The sequence below is a fragment of the Sphaeramia orbicularis genome, chromosome 17 (assembly GCF_902148855.1).
Source record: "Sphaeramia orbicularis chromosome 17, fSphaOr1.1, whole genome shotgun sequence".
In the NCBI taxonomy this organism is placed as follows: Eukaryota; Metazoa; Chordata; class Actinopteri; order Kurtiformes; family Apogonidae; genus Sphaeramia; species Sphaeramia orbicularis.
The window spans coordinates 27,609,409-27,634,375 of NC_043973.1; the positions used below are offsets into that span (position 1 = coordinate 27,609,409).

The window sequence follows — 24,967 nt, forward strand, 5'->3', positions numbered from 1 at the left end:
GGAAGAAAGAAAAAGATTGAAGATAAAATGGTAATGATTATTTTAATGTTAATTACTCAGGCTTTCTCCAAAACATATAGATCAACATTTGTCTCTGAACACTTTATGCATCATTTGACTCAGTGTAGTCCAGAAACAGTGATGCCCATGAGACACCTCCACCCTTTAACATAATGCTTAAACCAGGTTGAATCCAATTATTTTAAACCAATTCCTGCCAGGCCTTTCATCTTAAAATTATTCACTCTCCTCTGAGTGCTCACAACAATTCAATAATTTTGCTATTTTTTTTAAAGTTTTTGGCAGCTATATATCAGCAGCAGCCCCTGATTAGGTTACCCAGCCAATACTCCCATTTACAACCTGCAAAGATTTCAGCTAACATAATAAAAATAGTCTGGTATGAAGCTGAGGCTTTTGCCAAAGAGAACCTGCTGATAGTCTCGCAGAAATGGAGCAAAGCACCTTTAATATCAGCCGGAGCCACATCTGCATGCAGCAGAATGTCAGCTCTCATTACACCACATTTGTACAATTATATTTGAAACTGGCAGAAAAGAAGAAGCAGAAAAAGCACTGTAGCTGATATTTCTGCCACATTTAAGAGGGGCTTTTCTATGATTTACTCCAAGTACGTGCCTCCCTTCACTTATCAATTATATAGAATATATTGATGTCTGAGCACACTGCAGATTCTTCAATATTCTAGATTTGGAGACTTCATCTTTTTTTTTTTTGCTGATTCTTTTTAACTACTGTTATTTCTACAATGATTGATGCTCCTCTCCGCCTCTCTATACCATTGGAGGTCTACTTCATCACGGGAGGAAAACAATTTCATCCACTGGCTCCACCTCATTCTCCATTCGACTGTGGAGAGGGTAGGGGGGCAACAAGCTTTATATTCCTTTCTGCAGGCTGCAAGTCAACAGACTAAAAAGCATCTCTTCAATCTGTGGAAAAAGGGAGGAGTTGGGTTCTGGGCAGCTACTGCACAAAAAGAGAAACCACAGAAATCTGCAAGTATTGTCTGGCACTGGAGAGGGAGATGGAGGAGTGAAAGATCTGAGCAACAGGGGTAAGCCTCTCCGGATTTTCAAAGTGATTGCCTCTGGGAGTGAAGCTGTCGCTTGCATCTGCAATTATCACATCCATTTATCTATTGATGAAGGACTGATGATGGTTACGCTTTATGGTTTTTGTTAATGGAGTGATTCACTCATTTTTTTTTTTTCATAAAGGAATCATTATGTAAATCTATTTTACCTCCCCCAAGGAGCACAGTTCCTTTGTTTATATCTGCACGGCGAAGAATTTTCTACCTGAACAGTGGGACAGCTGCACCTTAGGACTCCTGTCAGTGTTACCTGGAATTTGTGATAGATAAATCTGGAGATGGACGTGGAAAAAGCTGTTGTGTGTAAATTAGGGGAGTCGTAGGCGGGCTACTAAGAAGCTGCTTTTGGTAAGAAGTGCCTGCCTTGACACTAGCAATTATGGTTAAACCACCCACATCAGAATCAATCGCCCTGGGGCCACACAAACAAAATGATGCCCTGGACAGCGCTCTCCAAAACTCAGAGCCTGACCTGCTTAAACCAACATGGAAAGAAATCACGGTGAGTTTCATAATGAGGACCAAGATCCATGGCTTAAAGTTTGTCTTCTCTCCGGACAAGACGAAAGAGCAGCGAGTCATCTGGATCATGGCCTTCCTGGTTTGTGTTGGTCTCCTCGTCACCTGGTCGGGGAATCGAATCCTCTACTTGATGTCCTACCCTGCCGTCACCAAGATCTACATGGTGTGGGCTCACAACATGTCCTTTCCAGCGGTTACTTTCTGTAATAAAAATGTTTTCCGCGTTTCCACTCTGACTAAAGATGACTTGTATCACAGCGGCTACTGGATGGACCTCATGTACCCCAATCACACCGTCATGGAGAGGAGCCTGGCCATCTTGAAAGACAACCACAAACAGGGTCTCCTAAACCTACTGGACTTTAACAACTACTCCCCGCCACCCGGTTACCGCATCAACACCACCGAGATGATGGGTCGACTGGGTCACCAACTGGAGGACATGCTCCTGGAGTGCAAGTTTCGTGGGGAAACCTGCACCTACAAAAACTTCACCACTGTATGTACAGAAAGAAAATAGTGTTCATCAGGTGTGGAAAATGACTGTTGTTTACGAGGTGTATTAATAATTCATGTAAGCAGCTGACAATGCTCCCTCTAGCAGAGTCTCTCAGGGTGTTTTAAGTTGTTGATGCCAACACTGCAAACAAGCCTGTCCTGGTGTTTTTCTCAGAAACATGACAACGTTTCCCTTATTACACTTGATATCTTCAAAAGTCACAGAGCGAGAAAAATACATTTCTGCCTGCATGTTCTGTTAGAAAATCCGTGTCATATCTTCATCAATGACTTGAGTGTCCTGCTTTATACTTTTTGAAGTGTCTGTTTTTGGCTGCATTCACTCTGCAGAGGTTTCAAGTTGCCAGCTGCTGTAATTCCTTTTTTTTTTTTTTCATTTCTAACCAGTGACAACAATATTAAGGGAGAGAAATTAAAACATGAATAATTCAGACTCCATAAATCAGTACAAGTTGAAATTCAAGCCTCTCTAATTTAACATCTGGAGGGCATGCAGAGTATATGGTCTTGTTTCAAAAACGAGAACACAGAATTACACGCATTCATTTATGAGCAAGTGGATGTGGAAGTGGGTGACGTTTGGGGGCTGTATTCACACCGGATGATAACATTTTCTGTCAAATACTTCATCACATACCAGCAGCTTAGAACATCAGAACTCATTGGGAAAATTTCAGCAATGAGGTATGCATGCAGAGACGCAGACCCGCGTCTACGGCACTGAGAATAATTCAGAACCAGGAACACAGAAGGAGATGTAAAATATTAACACCCGACTGCTGTGATTCTGCTGTTACTGATACGATCTGAGACTTCAGTTCGGAGTCAGTCAGACCCACTCGCGAAACGTACATACGTGATACAGTTTAATGGTGACGTATATTCCCTGTGTCAACAGTTGCACAACCTGTGAGCCCAAACTGCTGCAGATATCACAGTATCAACCAAATTATCAGCCTTATCTTCTCTTTTTAATCAATCTACGGTCTGCTTTTCAAGACTGAATGAAGCTCCGGTGCATACATTGTGAGCTAAACATGAGTCTGAATGTTTGGTGGTTGGTTTCTTGTCATTTTGGAGACCTAATTATATAGCTTGGAGAAAGAGAGAACCAAGGCTGTCTTATCTGTCTGAGCTGCATGTAAGTCTGGACATGGAACAGTGACTCTGATCTCTAGAGATCAGCTTTACCACGCTGGTTGACTTTTCGCCAGCGGTCCCTTACTATGGCCTCGCCACACTGGAGAGGGAAAATTCACTATTAGATGACAGTCCTTTTCTCTGTGGTGTTATTTAAAAAAAAAAACAAGCAGACAGACACGATAGTCGCTTTTCCATTGGACATCTGCACAAAACTTTACCGATATTTACTAAATGTCGAAAAAACAGAAGTGCGTAATGTCGGTTTTTCCATTTAATCACAAATACAGTGATTACAATGATTGCAATGAACGCAAGATGACACAAGAAGTCATTCCATAAACATGGCGACGAACGTAAATATGGTGTTGATTTACAGATATATTCATTATTATTATATATTACCCCTCTATCTCATACTAAATTAAAAAATGATTGGGTTTCCTGCTGTGTCCACACATACCACGACATGTTTCTTCTTCTTCGTTTGTTGTAACGTATGTCAACACCCGGTTTTTTAGTCACCTGACTCTAGTTTGGAAAAAAGGTCTTTCCATTGCAGTTTTGCGTGATATACCATTTACACTACGCCCGAAAAACCACCTCTTGCCAGCGCAAAAACTTTTAATTGAAAAATGAGACTTTTGGTGAAATTGCCGTTCTTCCATTAGGTACAGTTTTATGCGCAAGTTATATTTGCACAATTTGAGGATCAATGGAAAAATGACTAATGTTGAGGAAGTAAATATCACTGGTCTGCAATGTTTTTAGAAATGATCTGCCTTGGATATTAAATGGGCAAAATCTTACATACTTTGGTAAGATGAATTGGAAAATAAATGACAATATCTTATATATAATGGTTTATGCACATTTATAGACTTGATTTATAAATCTTCCACTAGAGAGAACCTGTAAAATGAATGTGTTGTAAAGTGCAGACAGTGTTTTGAAGTAGATCTCGTAGCTCTGAGATAAACATTCCTCTGAGTAAAATCCTATTCCTCATTAATTCTTAGAATCTCAAATTTTGACCCAAGACTATATCTTGTAAACTACAGCCAACCATCATTTTTGACTTACTACCCCGTTTGTTAACACTCTAGCACCAAAACTATTGATTGAATTCATACCAAATTGGGTTTATAGATTGCCAGTGACCCAGAATAGATGTGGTTACATTTTGGGAAAAGTAGGTCAAACTTCCAATTTTTAATGAATTTTTAGAATCTTTTTTTCTCCCATTTACTTATAACGAGTAGAATTTCAAATGTCTGTAGCAACAAAACTATTGGTCGAATTCATACCAAATTGGGTTCATATTTTGCCAGTGACCCAAAATAGATGTCATTACATTTTGGGAAAAGGAGGTCAAAGTTCAAATCTTTTTTCTTCTCTCATTTACTTATAATGGGCAAAATTTCAGATGTCTGTAAAAACATCCATTTTGTTTCAATTTACTTCACACTTGGCACTTATATAGAGGCAATTGATATGCTGACATCAGCACATGCATAGACATGATGATATCAGCTGGATCGATGCCAAAATAAGCTACAATACCTGTGAGGGGTGGGGTTTATTGTGCCTGGCACCACTTATGTTTTCTTCATTAATCCCTCAAACTTGGTAAAGTTTGACTACTTTTATTCTGGGGATCTTTTTACTTGTAGGCCAGTGTATTTAGACCATCAGGATTATTGATGAGATTTATAATTAAGTGTGGAAACTATGCAGCTATTGTGTTAAACTCAGCTGTATATGTCATATGAAGGCCTTTCCTAAGCATGTGTGCAGTCATATGCATGCGTTGGAACATTTGTACATTTTGCTAAACTAAAGTTACAACCGTTTCTACTTATGTGTTAACACTGCAGGTTTTTTATATTGTGTTAAAATGCAAGAGAGCAGATATCCTAATTCCTGTGAGTATTGCATAACCAATCAATTCTTTGCTCAAATAGTCTTATCTCAAATTGATAGACTTATCTTGAATTTCACTCGACCCCTCCAGCTGCATCCAGAATTTTAAGCTTTCATAGTTTTTACCCAAACTGTAGTGGCTGCAGATGTCAACATGAAATGAGTGAGGAATCAGAAATTTTACATGTTTCGAAAAGAGGATGAGAATATTCCAGTTACGGGGATAAATCTGTAAAAAATGTTAATCTTTTAAGCTCTGATCACTGAAGCAAGAGCTCAGATATATTTATATGACGAGTGCGTTAATTAAAACGAGGTATGCTCTACGGTAGCAATTGCACATGTTAAGTACCGCTGAGCTTTACTGGCACAGGTTCTGTTTCTAAACAAGTTTGTAAGTCAAGGCACAGAAATGTCTTTTACAAACCAAATTTAGAGTTTTTTTGTGGGTCCAAAGAGCCTCCATGTCAGATGTTTCTCATTTAATGATGGCAAAACCGTACATTCACATTGAATTACTCAGGGGAAATTTGGAGTGAAATTGGTTAAAGATTGATAGCTGCTGCTGCTGCTGCTCAGGAACACTCATTAATTCCTCAAATCAGGTGCCAGGTGCCTGTTTAAAGCCTGTACTGTGTTTTCTGATGATCTCCAACCCTCTGCACTGATTACCTGTCCAGCACAATTACAGGCTGACATGTAATACATCTCCTACAGGGCTGCTTATTACCACAGCGCCGTAGAATGGCTTTGACTTTTTATTTACGCACCTGTTGTCATCTGTGTACTTTTTTTTTTTTCTGTTGCAGATTTACACCCGATACGGAAAATGCTACACTTTCAACTCGGGATTAGATGGCAACCCGCTGCTGACCACGTTAAAAGGTGGCACAGGGAACGGCTTGGAGATCATGTTGGATATCCAGCAGGATGAGTACCTGCCTGTGTGGGGAGAAACAGGTCAGAGCAGCTTTTTTAACATTTATATTGATATTTTATCTTCTGTATTAGGGTCAAAACACAGTAATGTCCCATCAGAGAGCAAAGTATAACTGATTGCCATTCCAACATTTATTTCAATATAAAGTAGCTCCTTGTTTTGGATAATCCCTTATTATCCAACTAAAGCAAAAATGAAATTAAAATTAAAAATTTGGGTCATTTAGCAACACTAAACTGTCAAATTGTCTGTAAAATGTCCCATCAGAGAGATTTTGAATACCGTGTTTTGACCCATAACCATTTTTTTAATCTTTCCATCCTGTTGGGACACTCTGAAAGTCCCTTTAGTGTTTTTTTTCATAATGTATCACTATAAAAGACTGAAGAAACAAGCTGAAGATGTTTTCTGATCTAATCATTTATTTTACTGCTTCGTCGATGCTCTGCACAGAAGCGATTTACGGCCTGAATATGCTTAATATATTACCCATGTATGTTTCTCTGGGTCTAGAACTTAGATCACATTTAATAAATTGCATTCATTGACTAATTGACTGCAATTTATAGCGAACAACAGCATCATATTACCTTACAACCATAAAATATATTATATGTAATAAATCTTGGGTTGTAAATCTGTTTTATGTCGGTCCACGGCTTTTACATATGAAGAACTCTCTGATATTGACTTCAGCCTTTGATTTTCTAAATACATCTCTTGTATATTCCTGAAACCAAGGGATTTGAAGAAAGTAAAACACCATCTCTGGTTTTGGATTTTGAGAGGAAAATCTAATTTGTTAAGTATTAATTAAGTGTTCAAGTTAATGTTGAGCAGCACAACCCATATCCAGGAAGATTATGTGGAATTAAATGGATTTAACCAGTAACAAGCAAGGAGAGTGGTTTTCATAATATTTCACCAAAGGAAAAATCTTTTGATTTATTTTTTAGCAAAACCTCTTAATATTAACTGTTATGCTTGTAAAAACCACAGCATGATTAAATGTTGGCCTTTTTTTCTTCAATTTTTTTTTTTTTTTTTTTTTTTTTTTTTTTTTTATTGCTTAGACTTTTATTCTAGTTTTAGCCTAGTAAAATGTGCTTACCTCAATATGTATTTTGCTGATTAGTACAAGACAATGTGGTTGTATTTCAGAATATTTGGCTTCCTTCAAATAGAACTGTTCTACAGCACACTGCCAGTAGAGCAGTGGTTCCCAACCTTTTTTGGCTTGTGACCCCATTTTAACATCACACATTTCTGGCAACCCCAGACATTCAAAACTGAGACTTTTTTTTTGCTAAAATTAATTTGTTTTTGATCATATAATAGTTTCCTATACTATATTGTAAATAAACATTAATTTTAGATGACATGTAGGCTATATAATGTATATTATTATGGACAGATGCAGAAAAGCCAAGATAATTTTCACTTGTTCCACTGGCAGATTTTTTTTTTTTTTGCTGGAATTAAGCAAAAAAAAAAAATCTTGAATTAAACAAAAAAATCTGCCAATGGAACAAGTAAAAATGATCTTGGTAAGATTTCTTTTTCCAGATCTATTGTCTAAAACTCAGTTCTTATATCTCACTTACAAGTTACTCTTTAGGTGATTATGTCTTATGTTAAGTGTGATGAGATATTTTGACTAGAAATGAGAAAAATACACTTGGTAAGATTTAGATTTTTGCAGTATGTTTCTCTCAACTCACCATATATTTTTTATAAGGAAGTTTTTTATTTCATTCTTATCAATTACTAGAAATTTCAGGCGACCCCATTTGAATTCCAGGCGACCCCACATGGGGTCCCGACCCCAAGGTTGAAAAACACTGCAGTATTGGATTAAAAGCCAAACAGTGTTGCGACCGGACTTGTTGTTACATTTTCTGGCATGCTATATCCACAGATGAGACCTCCTACGAAGCAGGCATCAAGGTTCAAATCCACAGCCAGGACGAGCCGCCCTTCATTGACCAACTGGGGTTTGGTGTGGCCCCTGGTTTTCAAACTTTTGTGTCATGTCAGCAGCAACTGGTACCTACTACTGTTCAGCCTCCTCCCCTCCAACCACAACCTCAACATTTTATTCTTTTGTTGCTCTGCGCCATTCTGTGTCGGTCCCCGAAACCTCCCTCTGCCCATTACCACTGTGTCACTAAGCCTGGAGCAAAATCAGATCTTTGATTTACCTTGTGTGGGAAATGTGCAGACAAGGTGTGATAAAAAAAAAATCCCCGAATAATTCTTCACAGTAAATGGAAGTGAGGAGTTATAGTAGCCGAGGAATATTGATAGAACTGGGCCAAATAATGACTGGATGCAAGCACACAAGCATACTGTGCTTATCAGAGCCAAAAGAAACACAGACTTCACAGCATGCAAAAATATCTGGCAGCTCAGAGTGTTTGTTTTACTTTTTCATATTGAGCTTTCATTGCTTTTAGCCTGTGAAAAAAATAGAGCCATTTGAAAACTGAACACTGCCTGTAGTGGTGTATTCAAAGAGATGGCAGGCCATGAGAAAGACTCATAGAAATCAGAGAGGTGCTGTAAACAGGCTTTAAGTATCACAACATTAATGAGTAATAAAAAAAAAATCACCCTAAAAAATAAAACAGTTCAAAATTCTTGTAAAGGAACACCATTTAAAGTAATTGTTCCAGTCCTGTTGAACATTTTACCAAATAATATATACAAATTTATCAAAGACGAGCAGCTTTGAAGATTCGCCCCGGTGTGTGTAACTGACCTGTGAGGACTCCCACTCAGGGTGTGTTTTATTTTGTGGGGTCAGAACACATTTGATGTCAAACCGAGGTATTAAAAGACGCCTGGTGCACCTGGTGTCCTATTATCTCCTTTCAACACACTTAATGTATTCATCGCCAGGTTCAGAAGAGCACCCATGACTTTACTGAGAATATATTTGAAAATTCATTGTGATTTAAGGAGGCAGTGAAATGAGTCTTTGGGTGCAACAATATCAGGAGAACCAGAGAAGCCTGCGGCTGGTTTGTTGACTGAAGAAAATTAGCTTTTAGTCCTCAACTTCATTGCGATCCCTTCATTGCATTCAGCGAAGGATGAAAAGTAATAACTATAGTTAAGCCTGAAATGATTGGTGAGATTTTGTGCAAGGTCAGAACGCTGAGCTAACACGGACTTTTTATTTAAATATAAAAAAAACTTTACAGCAGTTATCTGATGTTGCCAGGACAACAAATTCACTTTGTGTTTCTTTTGTCTACACTGGAATTACATTAACTAAACACTCTGACTTCTGAAATGAAACAGTAGCAGAAAATGGAAATAGATTCTGCAGAGGCCACAGCATAAGCTCAAAGAAAATGATGGCTCTGTAACAAGTGTGGATTTTAGGATTTTACAGCCATTGCTTTTGAAATCATGTGTGTTTTTGCATTGTGTGGCAGGCTCATTAAAATTTCTACCACATACTCAGTCCATGTGAAGTAATGATACTCCAGCAGTAAATCAAAGTCATTACTTTAGCAATTAATTGAGCTTAATTTTAATGATTTTGCTCCTGAAGTTAATGGCCTTGGTCGCTCCATCGGGATGACATAAATCATCTTCCTTTTCTTCTGATGAATCTTCCACCTTTGTTTTAGCAAAATAACATGGGATGATTGACACAGGGAAAATAAAAGCAGACACTTGGACACCACAAAGATGGCAAATTTTACTGTTTTGAGATGCTGTTTTAAAACATGTAATGTCTCTCTTCCTCTGTCTCTTTTTCCTTCCCACAAATGTTGTGAAATTGTCCGACTGTATCATCATTCAGCCATTTCCAAATGTGAAATTTGACCGATTAATCACTATCATAAAAGTTTCTCCAGAACGCTGAGTGCACGGTTTATCATTTATAATCATGACGGGTGCGCCCACACCAGTGACAGCTAAAAGACATGTTTACGACCTAAAAGATGTGCTGAATTAATTAGACTGTCATTAAAGTCTGGCCAGCATTAATTTTTCGTCAGCCTCCAATGGGTACAGTGACACTGTTCTCAGGATAATAATAGACAGCTGAATGAAGCACTTAGGATTCCAAGACTTTTCCATTTGTAAAGATGCTGTCACGGAATTGGATTTTAATAGGTGATTTTGACTTGTGTGCCCACTGAGGCGCCACCAATTTTGGACCTGGATTATGAATTAGTTTGAGGTGAACTGTATTTCTGTGACTACCCAGTGAGAAAAGAATGGCTGAATGAAAACGCAGCAGTGCAGCAGTGATGCAGAGTTTTTACCTGCTGCTGTTAGCTGTTTTTTTGTTTTTTTTGTTTTTTTTCTATGAAGACACGCAGGCTGTCTGATCAGAGGGGTGATCAGATTCTATCCCTTACTGTGTAATGATGTGGGCTGTGTTCCCTCATCCCTTACCTAGATGAGACGTCGTATGAGGCCGGCATAAAGGTACAGCTTCACACTCAGTCAGAGCCTCCTTTCCTCCATGAGCTGGGCTTTGGGGTCGCCCCCGGCTTCCAAACGTTCGTTTCCACTCAAGAGCAGAGGGTAGCGTATAAGTGTCTGGGCTTGCTGCATGCCACAAAGTGCTGTAATGTTAAATAGCCACATATTCATCACAATGTTCCTCCACACTTTCATCTGCTGGTTCCCCCTCCCTGAGGAATGGACCCATGTGACCCCCCCCCTCTGTGTGGCTGAAGCAACAACATGTAACATCTGCAGTCCCAGTGAATCATCTTTGTCTTTTGTGTGTGATAATTACCAACGATGAGCAGATAATGTCTTCTGTTCCTGCTTAAGCCATTCATATGAGTCTGTGTCTTCATCCAAGCTGGTGTTTGGCTTAACCCTTTCACTACCATGGACAATTCTGTTAACATTTTACGTTTATTTTGCTTTTATGTGTTATTGGGTTGGTCCACTGGCCTGCTACTTAATGTCATCTAGAGGCGCGCCAATGTGATATATTAGATTGTATTGCCCATGAGGACTCTGGCAACAGTTTGGAGTCGAGCATTAACAGCAACAAGATTTTATCTCTCTAGTTATGAGAGTCTGTAGGCTGGAAATGGAATTCAATAAAGGCTTAATCATGTTGGCCAGTTTAAGTCCACTTTTCGGTGAATTGCTCTCTATCTCCTGTCACTTTTTATTGACTAAATGACCGTCAGATTGCCAGAGGTTGCTTGGTTAAAGCTGGTGGAAGGGACTGGGGACTCCGGTGAACTCTAATGTGACCGTAACGGCGCTTATTCTCTGTGAGGTTCGTCGTCGGAGAAGCCTCTGGCATTGATTGTTGGCTAGCTCCCGCTGTAATTAGAAACTATACGCTCAAATGCCCAGGCGCCTGTGCTCCTCATAAATAACATGTTCATTTTTGTCATGGAAATGAGCGGTAGCCATTCATTAACATAAATCGCTGTAAACAAGACTTTTAAAGGGTAAAATAAAAGTGGTTTTGGTGGTTAAATGTCAGTGTGTTCACTTAAAAGGAGTTGGTTTAAAGCACACTGAGCACATTACTGCAGTTATAAGACGAGCACCGTGGGTTTAATATTTAGCGTGAGTCGAAATCCTAAAATTCAGGCATTAAATATTCCTAATTAGTGGATTCATTTAGTATTCCCAGAGTTACTCATAATGTGATGACCTGCAATTCACCTTTAATGAGAGTTTTACCTCTAATGAGACTGCAGACAGACTGTAGACTGCTTCACTTCATTCTGAAATTCACAGGTCCGTGCAGCTCGGGTACTTGTAATTACTCTCACGAGCTCATGTGAATATAAACAGTTATTCAAGAATTGGAGCACGTAAATAGGCTTTCAGAGAGTAGACGTTCATCAAATATTTACTAAAATAGGATGTGACTCTTTGTATTACTGTATGTCTTGTGATTTATACAAAAACTGTGCACTTGTTTCCTGTTCCGAGTTCTGTTCTCAAGGCTGATTTTGTAAAATTTGTCCATTGATTGTGGTGTCCTGTCTGAAAGTACATATTTTACAGATTTCTGTTGAGCCTGTCTCTATTCCCATGGTACTCTGCTTCCTACCGGGGACTAGACCTGCATCAGTAATGTTCTGCATGATGTCTGCTTGCCGCTACACGTGAGCAATAACAATGGCCTGATTGACCAGACATCTTGTGCCGGTAGTGCACATTTCCATTTAAATGCTTTTCTATTTTTTGCGTGTGTTTGAAACATTTCTTTTGGGTTTTGTCAGCTTGCCGTCCTCTTTTGTACCTCTGCTGTTCTGGGCTTGAATTGTGTTATTTGTTGTAATCCTGCGTGCGTGATATACTGAGGGGAACCATGCTGTTCGCTCTTTCAGCTTCAGTACCTCCCTCCGCCTTGGGGAGATTGCAAGTCTACTCCCATAGACTCTGAGTACTTCTCCACCTACAGCATCACCGCTTGCCGCATTGACTGTGAAACTCGTTACCTGTTGGAGAACTGTAACTGCAGGATGGTTCACATGCCCGGTACGACATCACACTGACTTCACCAGTGTATAAATCTGTCCATAGCCAGTTGTTCTTTTATTGACTTGTTCTTAATGTTATTTTCACTTAATCTGATTTGTAACAGGGACCTCAACAGTTTGCACACCTGAGCAGTACAAAGACTGTGCAGATCCGGCTTTAGGTGAGCCCACACATTGAATACATAAATATGATTTACTTTGATAGCTTTGCATTAATGTTTAAATTCAAGGAAGTGTGCAGCAGCTGTATCATGAAACTATTGCACCATTTGGATTATACGTCTGTAGCATTAAAATGGTATTACTTTAATCTCACATAGCGCTGAAGCAAAAATAATAAAGTCAAATCATTATTTTAAGATTCCATTAAGAAGATATGTGGTGTGTCTATGCTTCGTTGATATTAAATAAATCCCATAGATACTTTTTTTTTTTTTACATCTTCTGTATTATAGCTTCAGTCATTATTTGCTTTCATGGAAAGTGAACGATGGCAGCGAATGTAGTTTTTCTGTTTGTGTGCAGAGATAATTTTAGCTGAAACTAAGAGCCTCTGTCTACAGGCTTCTTTGATCACACTATTTTGAATGACTTTGATCATCCACAGACTTTTTGGTTGAGAAAGACAACGATTACTGTGTCTGTCAGACCCCCTGCAACATGACTCGCTATGGCAAGGAGCTGTCCATGGTTAAGATCCCCAGTAAGGCATCTGCTAAATATCTGGCTAAGAAATTCAACAAAACTGAGCAATATATTGGGTAAGTATTATTCAGAAGCAGTCAGTTATGTAGATCAGGGCTTGTTTTTTTTCTGTTGTTTATGGATGTACTGTGACATAGCATGACTTTGGTCTCCATCGTTCACCTTCAATGTAACAATAATGAAAGACAGTTAACATCTGAGCCACAATTTAGACAGTCTTTTGTGTTTCTGAGTGTTATCGTATTACAGAATCAACCATGTCAGTGTGCTCCTCTGTCATTTTTTTAGTGACAATATTTTGGTCATGGACATCTTCTTCGAAGCTCTGAATTATGAGAAGATCGAGCAGAAGAAGGCCTATGAAATAGCAGGGCTTCTCGGTAAGTTTAAAGGGGTCAAATTTTGCTAAACCCACTTGTCTACCACAGTCTTTGGTACCTGGGTGCTTTTATGAAAGTGGTACATAAACACAGGGCATGTCGGCTAAAAATTGTAACCAGACCTACAGGGTGGGGAAGCAAAATTTACAATATTTTGAGGCAGGGATTGAAAGACAGTGTATGACCAATTAGTTTATTCAAAGTCATGAGAATTTATTTGCCACAAGAAAATTTACATAATAGAAAATGTTTTTTATTCTATGTGTCCTCCTTCTTTCTCAATAACTGCCTCACACGCTTCCTGAAACTTGCGCAAGTGTTCCTCAATATTCGGGTGACAACTTCTCCCATTCTTCTTTAATAGTATCTTCCAGACTTTCTCGTAATAGTTTTGCTCATAGTCATTCTCTTCTTTCCATTATAAACAGTCTTTATGGACACTCCAACTATTTTTGAAATCTCCTTTGGTGTGACGAGTGCATTCGCAAATCACACACTCTTTGACGTTTGCTTTCCTGATTACTCATATGGGCAAAAGTTTCTGAAAAGGTATGGATAATAGTGTTAGGTATGATTATGACATCAGTATATGTTTTGGTTTCACAACAATTGACGTAGTGCCTGCTGAGAAAAAACAACTAAATGTTCATTGTAATTTGCTTCCCCACCCTGTAGACTAATGTTATGTAGCAAGTTTGGAAGCACTTGGGTCTGTTTAAAATAAATATTTACTGAGATAAAAGAGAACTGTTTTTTCAGATAAAACACATTTTTATATATTTTTTATATATGCAAAAATCTGCATGTAACACGATACAAAAGGACATGAAAATTAGCCTGCTACATTTTTTTTCGAATATATTTTTATTGGGAATCTAACTAATTATACAGGCAGTGTTTAACAAAAGTGACTGCTGTTGCAAAATCATTCATGATTTATTTGTATTAAATGGGCAGGTTCCACGTGTAACACGAGTGGACACGATGGGTTGCACATGAAACCTGGAATGAGACTGTCGATCTGTGAAAAAGCTGCGTGTCAGGATTAGAAAAACCACTGGGATCCTCAAATTTAACACAGTGTCTTTATTTATAGCGGACCATTTCAAGCCATTTTTCCAGATCAAATGCACTGACACCTAGGTAGCTTTTCCTGTCCCAATTTTGGTTCTGTTTTTGGCCCCAATATTTTACTAAAAATTCATTAATCTTGGGATGGCTCAGAGCAAGAGTATAATTTTTTTGCATTTATCTGAGGTCATCATTGGGTACATCCTGGGGGGAAATATGTCAAAATTTCTCTTTTATTATTGGGTTTAAAAAGCTGGCAAAGTGCTAGATACCAACATAAACCCAGTTTCATGGAAGCACCCTCCTTTATTTGTGTATTTGGACCCTAATAGTTCAGAAAGTTTGAATCTGAACCCTCCAGGTGCTGCAAATCTATCTTTATATTCCTTTAGCGAAAATCAAGTGGATTTCGACAACCCGTTTAATTCCTGTTTAATTTGTTACGTCTATAGCTAATTAGTCACATTTTGCACATATAAGGTCAGACTTCCGACAAACATTTCTCTGAGTACGCCTTAATTGTTGTCAGCAGCAGTGGTTGTAGTAAAAACTGAAAATATGTCCAGACTTCAAGCTGATTACCTAAAATGTTCAGTTGTTGGTTGAACAGGACAGAGCAGCACAGCCAACAACCTGGAGGGGGCGTGGCGTGAAGTGGCTCATGTGGATTTAAAGGGCCAGCGCACAAAACGACCTCTCTGGTGTCACTACTCAGAAATGGGGTTGAAGATGGACCTGTGGAGTTGAATTAATGAAGAATTCAGACCCAAGCATAGCATTTACAGTTTATGTAGACCACAGGGAAATGTTTTAAAAGGCATAATTCCATTTAAAAAAAGCAAAGTATCACTCCTTTAAGGTTGACTGTGACAGAAAAATGTGGCTGACCTCAGTATCAGCAGTCTCAGCATGTACCCCGCTGCCGCACATTTTACATCGTGTGTTGCTGGCCCGATGCTCTGAGGTTTCCTCTTTGAACTTGTAAAAACAGGCTGAACACATTTTTCATAATCTATGCTCTTGCAAGGACAACCGGTTGGGTCTGATGAAAAGTTTGAGACTGGATGGACTTTTCTGCTCAGATTAGTCTGAGAGATACTGAATAAGATGTGAGCAGACGCGGGGAAGGGTTTCACGCATCATTGTTCAGTCACTGTACCTGCCCATATCTGTTCATCTCTCTGTTTGTAGGTGACATTGGAGGTCAGATGGGTCTGTTCATTGGAGCCAGTGTGTGACGATTTTGGAAATATTGACTATCTATATGAGGTAAAAAATACTTGTTATAAATTGTAACTGTGCTGGCACTTTACATTACACTTCAGGAATAATTACAGTCGCAGTAAAATTTTTTAGACCACCCTTGTTTTTTTCAGTTTCTTGGTCATTTAATGCCTGGTACAACTAAAGGTACATTGTTTGGACAAATATGGTGATAACAACAAAAAATAGCTCAAAAGAGTTTATTTTCAGAGCTATCCATTTCCATGTTTTTCTGGATAATAACCAAAACCACTTCAGTTCTTACATCAATATCTAGACATTGTACTGCCAAAACAGTGGCTTTTAGGCATTCCATGTTTTCCTTTTCTGTCTATTTTAGTCTCATGATACACACAGGAGTTAGTACTTGATTGTATAACCATTGTTTCATTGTTTTTGATGACTTTGATGGTCTAATATTTTTTCTGTGACTGTATGTTAATATGGCATAAAATTGATAGTAAATTGGTAGTAAAAAAGTGATACGTATGTAAAAACAAGAGTATTTACATCATACATCTGGGGGCAAAAATAAAGGGTAATAATGAGGAAACATTTAAAAACTATTTGTGATATATTGTAACCTTCTGACATAAAATGTAAACTGGTGGCGAGTTTGAATATAGGTTTTCAGAGTATTATAAGGTACGGTCTATCTAATATGGGCGTGAATATTCTTGGAAGTCATAAGAGCTTGATTTAATACTTAAAGAAACACGTGAAAACTACATGACTTTTACCTGATTTCATGGCCAAGTTAGATAAAGCCTCAGTGTGCCGTGCTTTTTCATTTTTCTTCGGCGTCAGTGGGCAAAAATTCCAAAATTCTTTGAAATTTATTCTAATTAAAATGGTCTGATATGAGGAGGTTGACCCATGGGGTAGAAAATGTGGCGTATAGTGTAAGTGATGTTGGCCAATTATGTGTGTTTTCAAGCGACATGAGGTACACTCTGTCAATGTGACTCTACTGCTCGACTTCATGACTCCCATAACCATGAAATTCTGGCTTCACTTTTCTATAGTGGAAAAAAGAACATCATAGACCTATCTTTTGCTCTTTATTGCTTTGGTCTTTTCATTTGGGTGCATATTTTTAAGTTCTTGGTCACATTGGCATTTTATTACTGAACTGTAATGTAATGTGCTACCATTACTTTTCCACTTTATATACAAACAAGCTGCTGAATCTTTAATATACTTGTACCCCTGATGTTAATTTTCACATCACTCATGTGTGTTCAGTCTGTGTGTAATTCTCGGTCTGCGTTTCCACATTCAGGTGTTTAAGGATAAGGTTTTGGGTTACTTCGGGCGGAAGAAACGACCACACGTTGTCAGAGCGACAATCTGGTAACTTTAGTCCCTACATAATGTGTGTTGATTGCATGAATTAAATGTGATGTAGCTGATGAGCTCAGGAACACAGACGGATTGAAAATGTCTGCTCACACTCAGCGTTGAAATGTTTTTAATAAGCAGCACCAAAGAGGAACAAAGGAAGATCACAATGTGTCATCATTAGTTTTAATTTTGTACCGCAGAAGCACTGGACGGAACTAGAGAACATAAACATTAATAATACATCAACTTTGTTTTTTATTGCACCGTATGAATGCATAATCAGCGTCTCTGATATTACAGTCTTGTCGCGCTCTTTATTTTCATGATGAATATTTTATGCAGAGAATATTCCCTTCCACAGAAGAAATGCAGATGAGTATTTAAAAGTAACCAAGCAGTTAGCCTTCCTTTTCTGCTAATGTTTCTGGTTTATTGAGTGTTTTGCTGCGTGTGTGTGTGTCAACAAGAAGAAGTCTGACCTCCACTCATTAACTTTTAATCACAACTGAAAAACTGCCCTTAGTGTGTTTAGAGGTGATGCTCTTCTCTTTGATGAGCCCACACATTAACACACTCTCCTGTTTTCACACAATATGCAGTAGTTTCTCGGCCTCAACGTAATTAGAATTCACTTGAATAAAATGATCTTTTTGTTCTTTGCAATATGATGAAAATTAAATTCAGATTAGATTCATGTAAGAGATGAATAATAAGCAGAAGATTTGGAGATTTTATGAACATTTCATGACCACACACTTTCAGTGGCTTAAAGGCAACAAAATCTTTTTAAGATTCAAGAAGAAAAAAAAAAAAGTAAGATATTTTTCCGGAACTAGTCACAGTACTTCACCGAGCCCAGTGGCTGAACACCCTAAATCCAGAGGCACCTCCACTGTCCCTGCAGGCTGTTAGGCAAGCTCTATACGGAGCAGTTTAGAAATAATTTATTACGGAAATGCGCCTATAAATATCTGTAATCAGCAAATGTTCAGCACATTCTGCTGAATCAAGCCTTTACCCAAAGATGAAAATGAGTTTTACTGGATGTTTTTATGCAAAGTTTACTCTTTTACCAGAATAGATGGCTTGAATAGTTATTTATCAATTTAGCTTAATACATTTTTTTAATCACACTCTCAAAGCACCAGATAGTTTGTGTAGATGAGTACATATGATGTCAAAGTTTAACACAGATGACTATTAATTAGGGTTCTGTTTCTTCTTTTCAAGCTTTATGGTTGTTTTATTATTAGAGTATAGCGTTACCTTTTTGGCACGAGACAGGATGTTTTCAGATCAATACATTCTTCCACAAAATAATTTTTTTGGGTCAAAATGTCAGATTCAGATTAGAGATGTAACAATTACCGGTATAATGATAAACCGCAGTAAAATTGCAGGCGGTTAGTATTACCGTTTAAATTCTAATTCTCATGATAACCGTGTTTGATTACCACACTTTTAGGGGGAAAAAATATGTAAAGATCTGCTTTTATGTCAAATATTTGAGTATAGGTTGAATTTATTACAATTTTGATTTTCTGTACCTAATATTTGGAACCAATATTCACTTTTAAAGTCTTTGAAAAGGTTCGTTAAGCATCTTTATGTTATTTATGCAATAAATTATATACATTTTTCAAATAGGATTTATATATTTTTTTGTGTGTTTTTTGTCCTTTTGTGTTTTTATAGTAGGTTAAAGTGAAAAAAATAATAGATAGATGATATAAATGAAGTTGTGCTGAAAAAAAGATATCAAACATGGGTATTGTAAACATTTGTTTATATAGTATATAAAGGCAAAATCAAAAGTACTGAAAAATGGATAAAATAGGCTCAGACCACTAAAGGTTAATATTGAATGTTTCTGCAACAGAAGGTACATTGTGCCTATTATTTTATTTGTTTGTTTTTTTTTTCCAAAATACAACTTGGTTAAATTATTTCAGTGTGTGTATCAGTACTTTTTGAACATTTTGAGCACAATTTCAACAATACCGCGATAATAATGATAAGCGTGATAATTTTGGTCACAATAAGCGTGATATGAAATCTTCATATTGTTACATCCTTAATTCAGATACAAAGTTCATCATTGAATGGACGGACAGAATTAATACATTGTAACGCTACAACTCTAATGTGTATGAATACAATACATGTTGAGCTGCATATCATCTCACAGTAGGTGAAACTAACTGTATAGGCTCGGGGTGTAGTGCTATTTTTAGACTGAGCTTAATTTTAGAGTTACAGACTCACCCAGACTCGCTGTCCTATCACCATGGTAACACAGTCCGACACTTGGGTTACAAAATCCTGCAGATCACTACTTTTCAGATACTACCCTTGGGGCATAGATATAGAATCCTCCTGTGCAAAAAAAAAAAAAAAAAACATTCATAAACAATCATTTGTCCTTCCTCTAAAATCAACCCGTCAGCACAAAGAACTTTATGTTTATTTATTTAACTTGAACTTAGTCACCCCACTTGAACACTTCAGCCTCCATTTTATTAAATTTCAGGGAGACTGCAGGGTGATAAACATAGCAACATGCATAGCTACGAGGGTATACTATTGTCCATAAAGCTGGAAAAGGGCTCCAGTACTTTCTTTTTATTCCCAGTTACACTTTATCTGTCAAGAATAAATGATACTGTCACAGTCATTTCATTCCAACTTTATGGACAACATTGTATGTCAGGTGTTTCTTGTAAAAAAAAAAAAAAAAAAAAAAATCTTTCAGTCATGTCTGTAAAGAAGAGGACATAAAAACATGAACCCCACTACATTTGGCAACTCCACATAGTTAGTGATAATCCAATTACTGCGTCCAGTTTCTCTTATATTATGTTTGTTGATTACAGTATTTGTCATTTTCTGATAAAGAGCAACACACACTTATTATCAGGCAAATAAGACGAGACCATTAACTGGAGCGTTCCTATTTTATTGGACAGCTCAAACCTGGCTTAGTTCTCTTTCTCACCCTGTTTTTTAATCAACTTCCCAAATACGTTTTGTTCAACTGGTCCCTTTTAACTCTTTTCAGCCCCTCCCTATACAGATTCACATGATCCACCACTGAACGACATACACATTCTATTTACAGTCAAATAAAAAGTGGTGTTACTGTTCAACGAGTATCCTTTTTTTTTGCTTGTTAAATACTGTGTGTTGTTCTTCAATTAAAAAAAACCCCTCAATGTTAAAGTGAAACTGTGAGCAAAAACTGGTGTAAACAATGCAGAGGGGTACCACCTATTTGGAGCTTCTCTCTGCACTGAAATGACAGAAGGAAAATAATTTTTGTAGGTGATACTTTTGATACATACCCTCTAAATCATACATATTTCTTAATGAACCGCTCTGGGATTTGCTTGATAATTGGGAATTTTATTTAGAGATGCCCTGCATATTTTATTATGATTCACATAATCATATTAAGACTTGACATTATGCTTATGAAGTACATATCTTACATAATGTGCTTTTTTTTCATTTTGATCATGTATTTCTGCAGATGCAAGCCAAAAGCAAATTTCTGCTTTTTGCAAAAAGTAGAAAAAAAGTATATTCCTCCAGACATACAGTACCAGCAATAATAATTATAACACATCATGTGAGCTCAAATCATCATGTTCGCATGTCCTTGTCCAACATGTATGACAGATAGCACTAAAGCTAATTATTATGCTATTATGTATACTATACACATGGATAGATAGCTAGATAGCTAGATAGATAGATAGCTAGATAGATAGCTAGATAGATAGCTAGATAGATAGATAGATAGATAGATAGATAGATAGATAGATAGATAGATAGATAGATAGATAGATAGATAGATAGATAGATCACTTTATTGTCATTCCAGGACACGTGCAAAATAGCAGTGCACTTGAACGAAATTTCAGTGCACGACTCTCATACACAGTATAAAAAATAAAAACAATTGTCACATGTTCAGTCTTAATATATAAAAAGTGCTTTGTGATATAAAAAGTGCTGTCTTATATAAAAGTAGTGTGCATACTACTACTCAAAAAAGAAAATCTGTTTTAAAAGTCTAAAATCTGTTTAAACCACTGGAAAAAAAACTTTTTTGCTTGAATTAAGAAAAAAAAAAATCTTGAATTAAGCAAAAAAAAAAAGGAAAAAAAATCTGCCAATGGAACAAATGGTAAGATTTCTTGAAATAAGATTTTCAAGTGCTTATATGTCACTGAACAGTTAGTCTTTAGGTGATTATGTCTTATTTTAAGTGTGATGAGATATTTTGACTAGAAATGAGAAAAATACACTTGGTAAGATTTTGATTTTTGGGGTGTATTAAGTTATATCCATGTTTCCAATAAAAACCCTTCATTTCTGATACAAGTAGGAACCAGTAATAGTATTAATTCATCCACATCATATGCCCCAGACATTTAAGAGTCTAATCCCTCTTTGAATATATTTTCGTCTTTTGGTGCTGTTTTATTCCAAATCATTTCAGCAGAGGGTTTTTTTTTTTTTTTTTTTTTTTTTTTTTTTTTTTTAAGTGCAGACCTTTTCATTTGTTCCTGAATAAAACAAATCTAGTGGCTTGAATTCCCCCCTGAATTCCCTTTTTAATATATCAAACAAACCAAGACTTTTCACCAAACAGAAAATGAGAGGTTTTTAAAACGATGGCTTTGTATGGCACAAAAAGACACTCCATTCCTTAAGTTCTTTTCTGATAAAGTGAACAGGCCGTGGGTTTGTGTCTGCATGTGGACTATATTTCAATATGCACGACTGCCTCAGGTTCAGAGTTGCGGTTCTTAGCTGGCGTGGAGGAAAAAGATTGGAAGGAAATGTGTCTTTTCTGTTTTGTACAAGTGGAGACAGACAATTTACACAAAAACCCACCATGACAAGGTGTAAAGAAGGCGATGAAGGAGACTATGGCAAAGTTTTTAAAGCATACACAGAGGCCTTAATTCTTCAGTGGGCTGCTATTTCTAGTATGTCACTGTGTGATATTTCCTGTTTTCTGCTCCATTCATGTCATTTGTCATTTGCTTACAATAAACCATCCTTTGTTACTTCTTTCCTCTCATACCCAAAAATTGTTTACCAACTAGTCCATCGTCACATCTCCACTCAAACAACCTGAAAGTCAAGTAATGCATTTATTTCATTTAATAATTTATTGGACCCTTTTCAGGTTTTCCTTTCATTCTATTTAATGACCGTCAACATTAGTTGTCGCCTTTTCTGAACTTTCCTTTTCATACTTTAATGGTTTCGCTGATGGGGAAAGCAGTTCCTTGGCAGCGCTTGCAGTTTTCCCCTCAAAACATTAAATAACAGCATTGCATTGTGCTTTATTTTCATTCCAGTCACCCTCACCCATCTTTCTTTTCATCATATCTATTCCAGGAGTTTCCAGAGAACCCAACCAGCCCTGGTGTTACGCCTAATCATGCCCCCAGGTAGCACACCCCATCGATAATAGCTGCTCCCTCCCATGCTGTCCCTCTCTGTCATACATACTTAAAACCATCTCATACATCATTTCCTCAGTGCCTACAAAAGATTTAGCTGGCTTAGTCTAGCAGACAGTCCGTAAATAAAAAAAACAAAAACAAAAGAGGGGTCATTATCCAGCTGCTTTTCAACATCAGTGGCAGGACAGATTACTTTGGTTTGTGTTACTCTATGTAGTGATTTAAAGAAAAAAAAAGACATGAGTTGGTTGGATTCTCCATAAAGATTTGACACAAAACTTGTTCCTTTTTACTGAATAATGATGCTTTTTTTCCCCCATAGGATAAAGCGCAGCACTCCTGTGAAAACAGATTAGATATTTATTGAATTGTTCCACAAAAAACCGACCCACACGAGATCTATTCGTTCCCCCGCAGCACACAGGTCCATTTAACGGCAATGTGTTTTGAGGCTGTGCCAGATAACATCACTAGATGCATACTTTGTGATGTTATCGCAGGTCTGCATGCAGTGACTTTGCACAAAATAATAAATGGTTCTTTGCCTGCTGGAATAGCCATTTTGCCAAAGGGGGTGGGGGGGTGGGGGGCTATCACCAGGTGTAATCCACATATTGGCAGTAATCTACTCAATCGAGCACCTTTGCATATAGGCTACAGGACAAATGCAGGCATATGTGGATGTTTTCAGCTTCCATAACTGTAGGACTTGAACATGCTAGTGTAAAATCAGGACTAAAAATATGCTGTTTCTTTTCTCCTCTCCCTCCTTTCATTCATCTTTTTCCCCAACCACCCCCCCCACCCCCCCTCCTTTGGATTTTCTTTAATCTCTCTCTCTCTCTCTCTCTCTATTCTGTGAAACATATGCAACGTGGCTGATCTTGGAACTTCCAAATCTGTTGTATTCATTACCTCATCATCCTCAACATATGTTTCTGTCACTCATCGTCCTCCAAAATACTCTATTTTTGTGTCTAACGTGCTAACAATCTCATGATTTCTTTCCGTCTGGCCTCATTTTTTTTTTTTTATCTTGATTTTTATTTTCCTCCACCCGTCTCTCCATCGTTGCTCCGTCTGGTTGCTTTCATTTTACCTGTGGCACTCATCTCTCCTACATCCCTTCCTTCATCACCCCCTCCCTTAATCCGGTTGAACTCGTCTTCCCTCCTTCCCTTCCCTTTTTGTTTTGCAGAGCACCTGTGACACCCTCAGGAGTCACTCGGACAGTCTCGGATTCACGCCGAACATGTTACCTCGTCACCCGACTCTAGCCAACTTCGAGGAGTTCGCTTGTTGACAACATAAAAATGTAGGGGCTGGGGGGGCGGCACATCTGAGGGACTGACAGCAAACTGTGAAATAATTAATGTATCTTCAGACAAAAGGGTTGAGTGTATACTCAAAAAGCATAGTAGAATTTATCAATGCCTGAATAGAAATAGAATACTATCATCACAACAAAAAAAAGAGATAACTTCCAAAACAGAACTCAGGTTTAACTGCCATCTCAAGGCATCCGTGTTAATTTCTTCATGTTTCATTTTGTGGGTTTTATCCAGTCACTTTAGAGTATACAATCAGATGTGTGTCCAAAAAAAAGGGTTCTGAACTGTATTGAGATGTGCTACTATTGTGCTAGTTTTTGCCGTGCATCAATCAAGAGGATAAAAAAATAATAATCTACATGTGGATTGGTTATGTGTAGCGTTGCAGTTTCTCCTCAGTGTTAACGGCGTCGAACAAATGCTGTATCGAGTGACCTTAAACCTGTCACCAGTAATGCTGCCTTCACGTGCTATCAGGAAGATGATCCTTTCCTCTTGTGAATTTGAAATTACCAGTGCGTTGTATTCAAGTGCTTTTGTTGTCATAGCAAAATGAAAAATGGCTGACACACAATTTATCATGGCCCGCTACTTGGGTAAACAGTTTAGGATGTGTTAATTCTTTTTTTTTCATTCATTCTTCTAAACTTTATCCTTGAGAGGTCGCAGGGACATATATATACTCTGACATATATAGAGAGGAACAACCAATCACTAGTCGCTTTTCCATTGACC

At 37.7% G+C, this 24,967-nt stretch overlaps 1 protein-coding gene across 1 annotated transcript; it reads left to right on the top strand.

The window, feature by feature from the left end:
• Positions 1-1,107: 1,107 nt before the first annotated feature.
• LOC115436516 (acid-sensing ion channel 1C) lies at positions 1,108-24,368 on the top strand. Its single transcript, XM_075353523.1, is given in 12 exon segments — positions 1,108-2,138; positions 6,031-6,181; positions 10,585-10,712; positions 12,503-12,653; positions 12,760-12,816; positions 13,263-13,416; positions 13,649-13,740; positions 16,003-16,045; positions 17,320-17,402; positions 17,405-17,427; positions 22,834-22,886; positions 24,100-24,368. Coding segments are annotated over 12 exon segments (1,656 nt in total). The 5' UTR covers positions 1,108-1,496; the 3' UTR covers positions 24,179-24,368.
• The last annotated feature ends 599 nt before the right edge of the window (positions 24,369-24,967 follow it).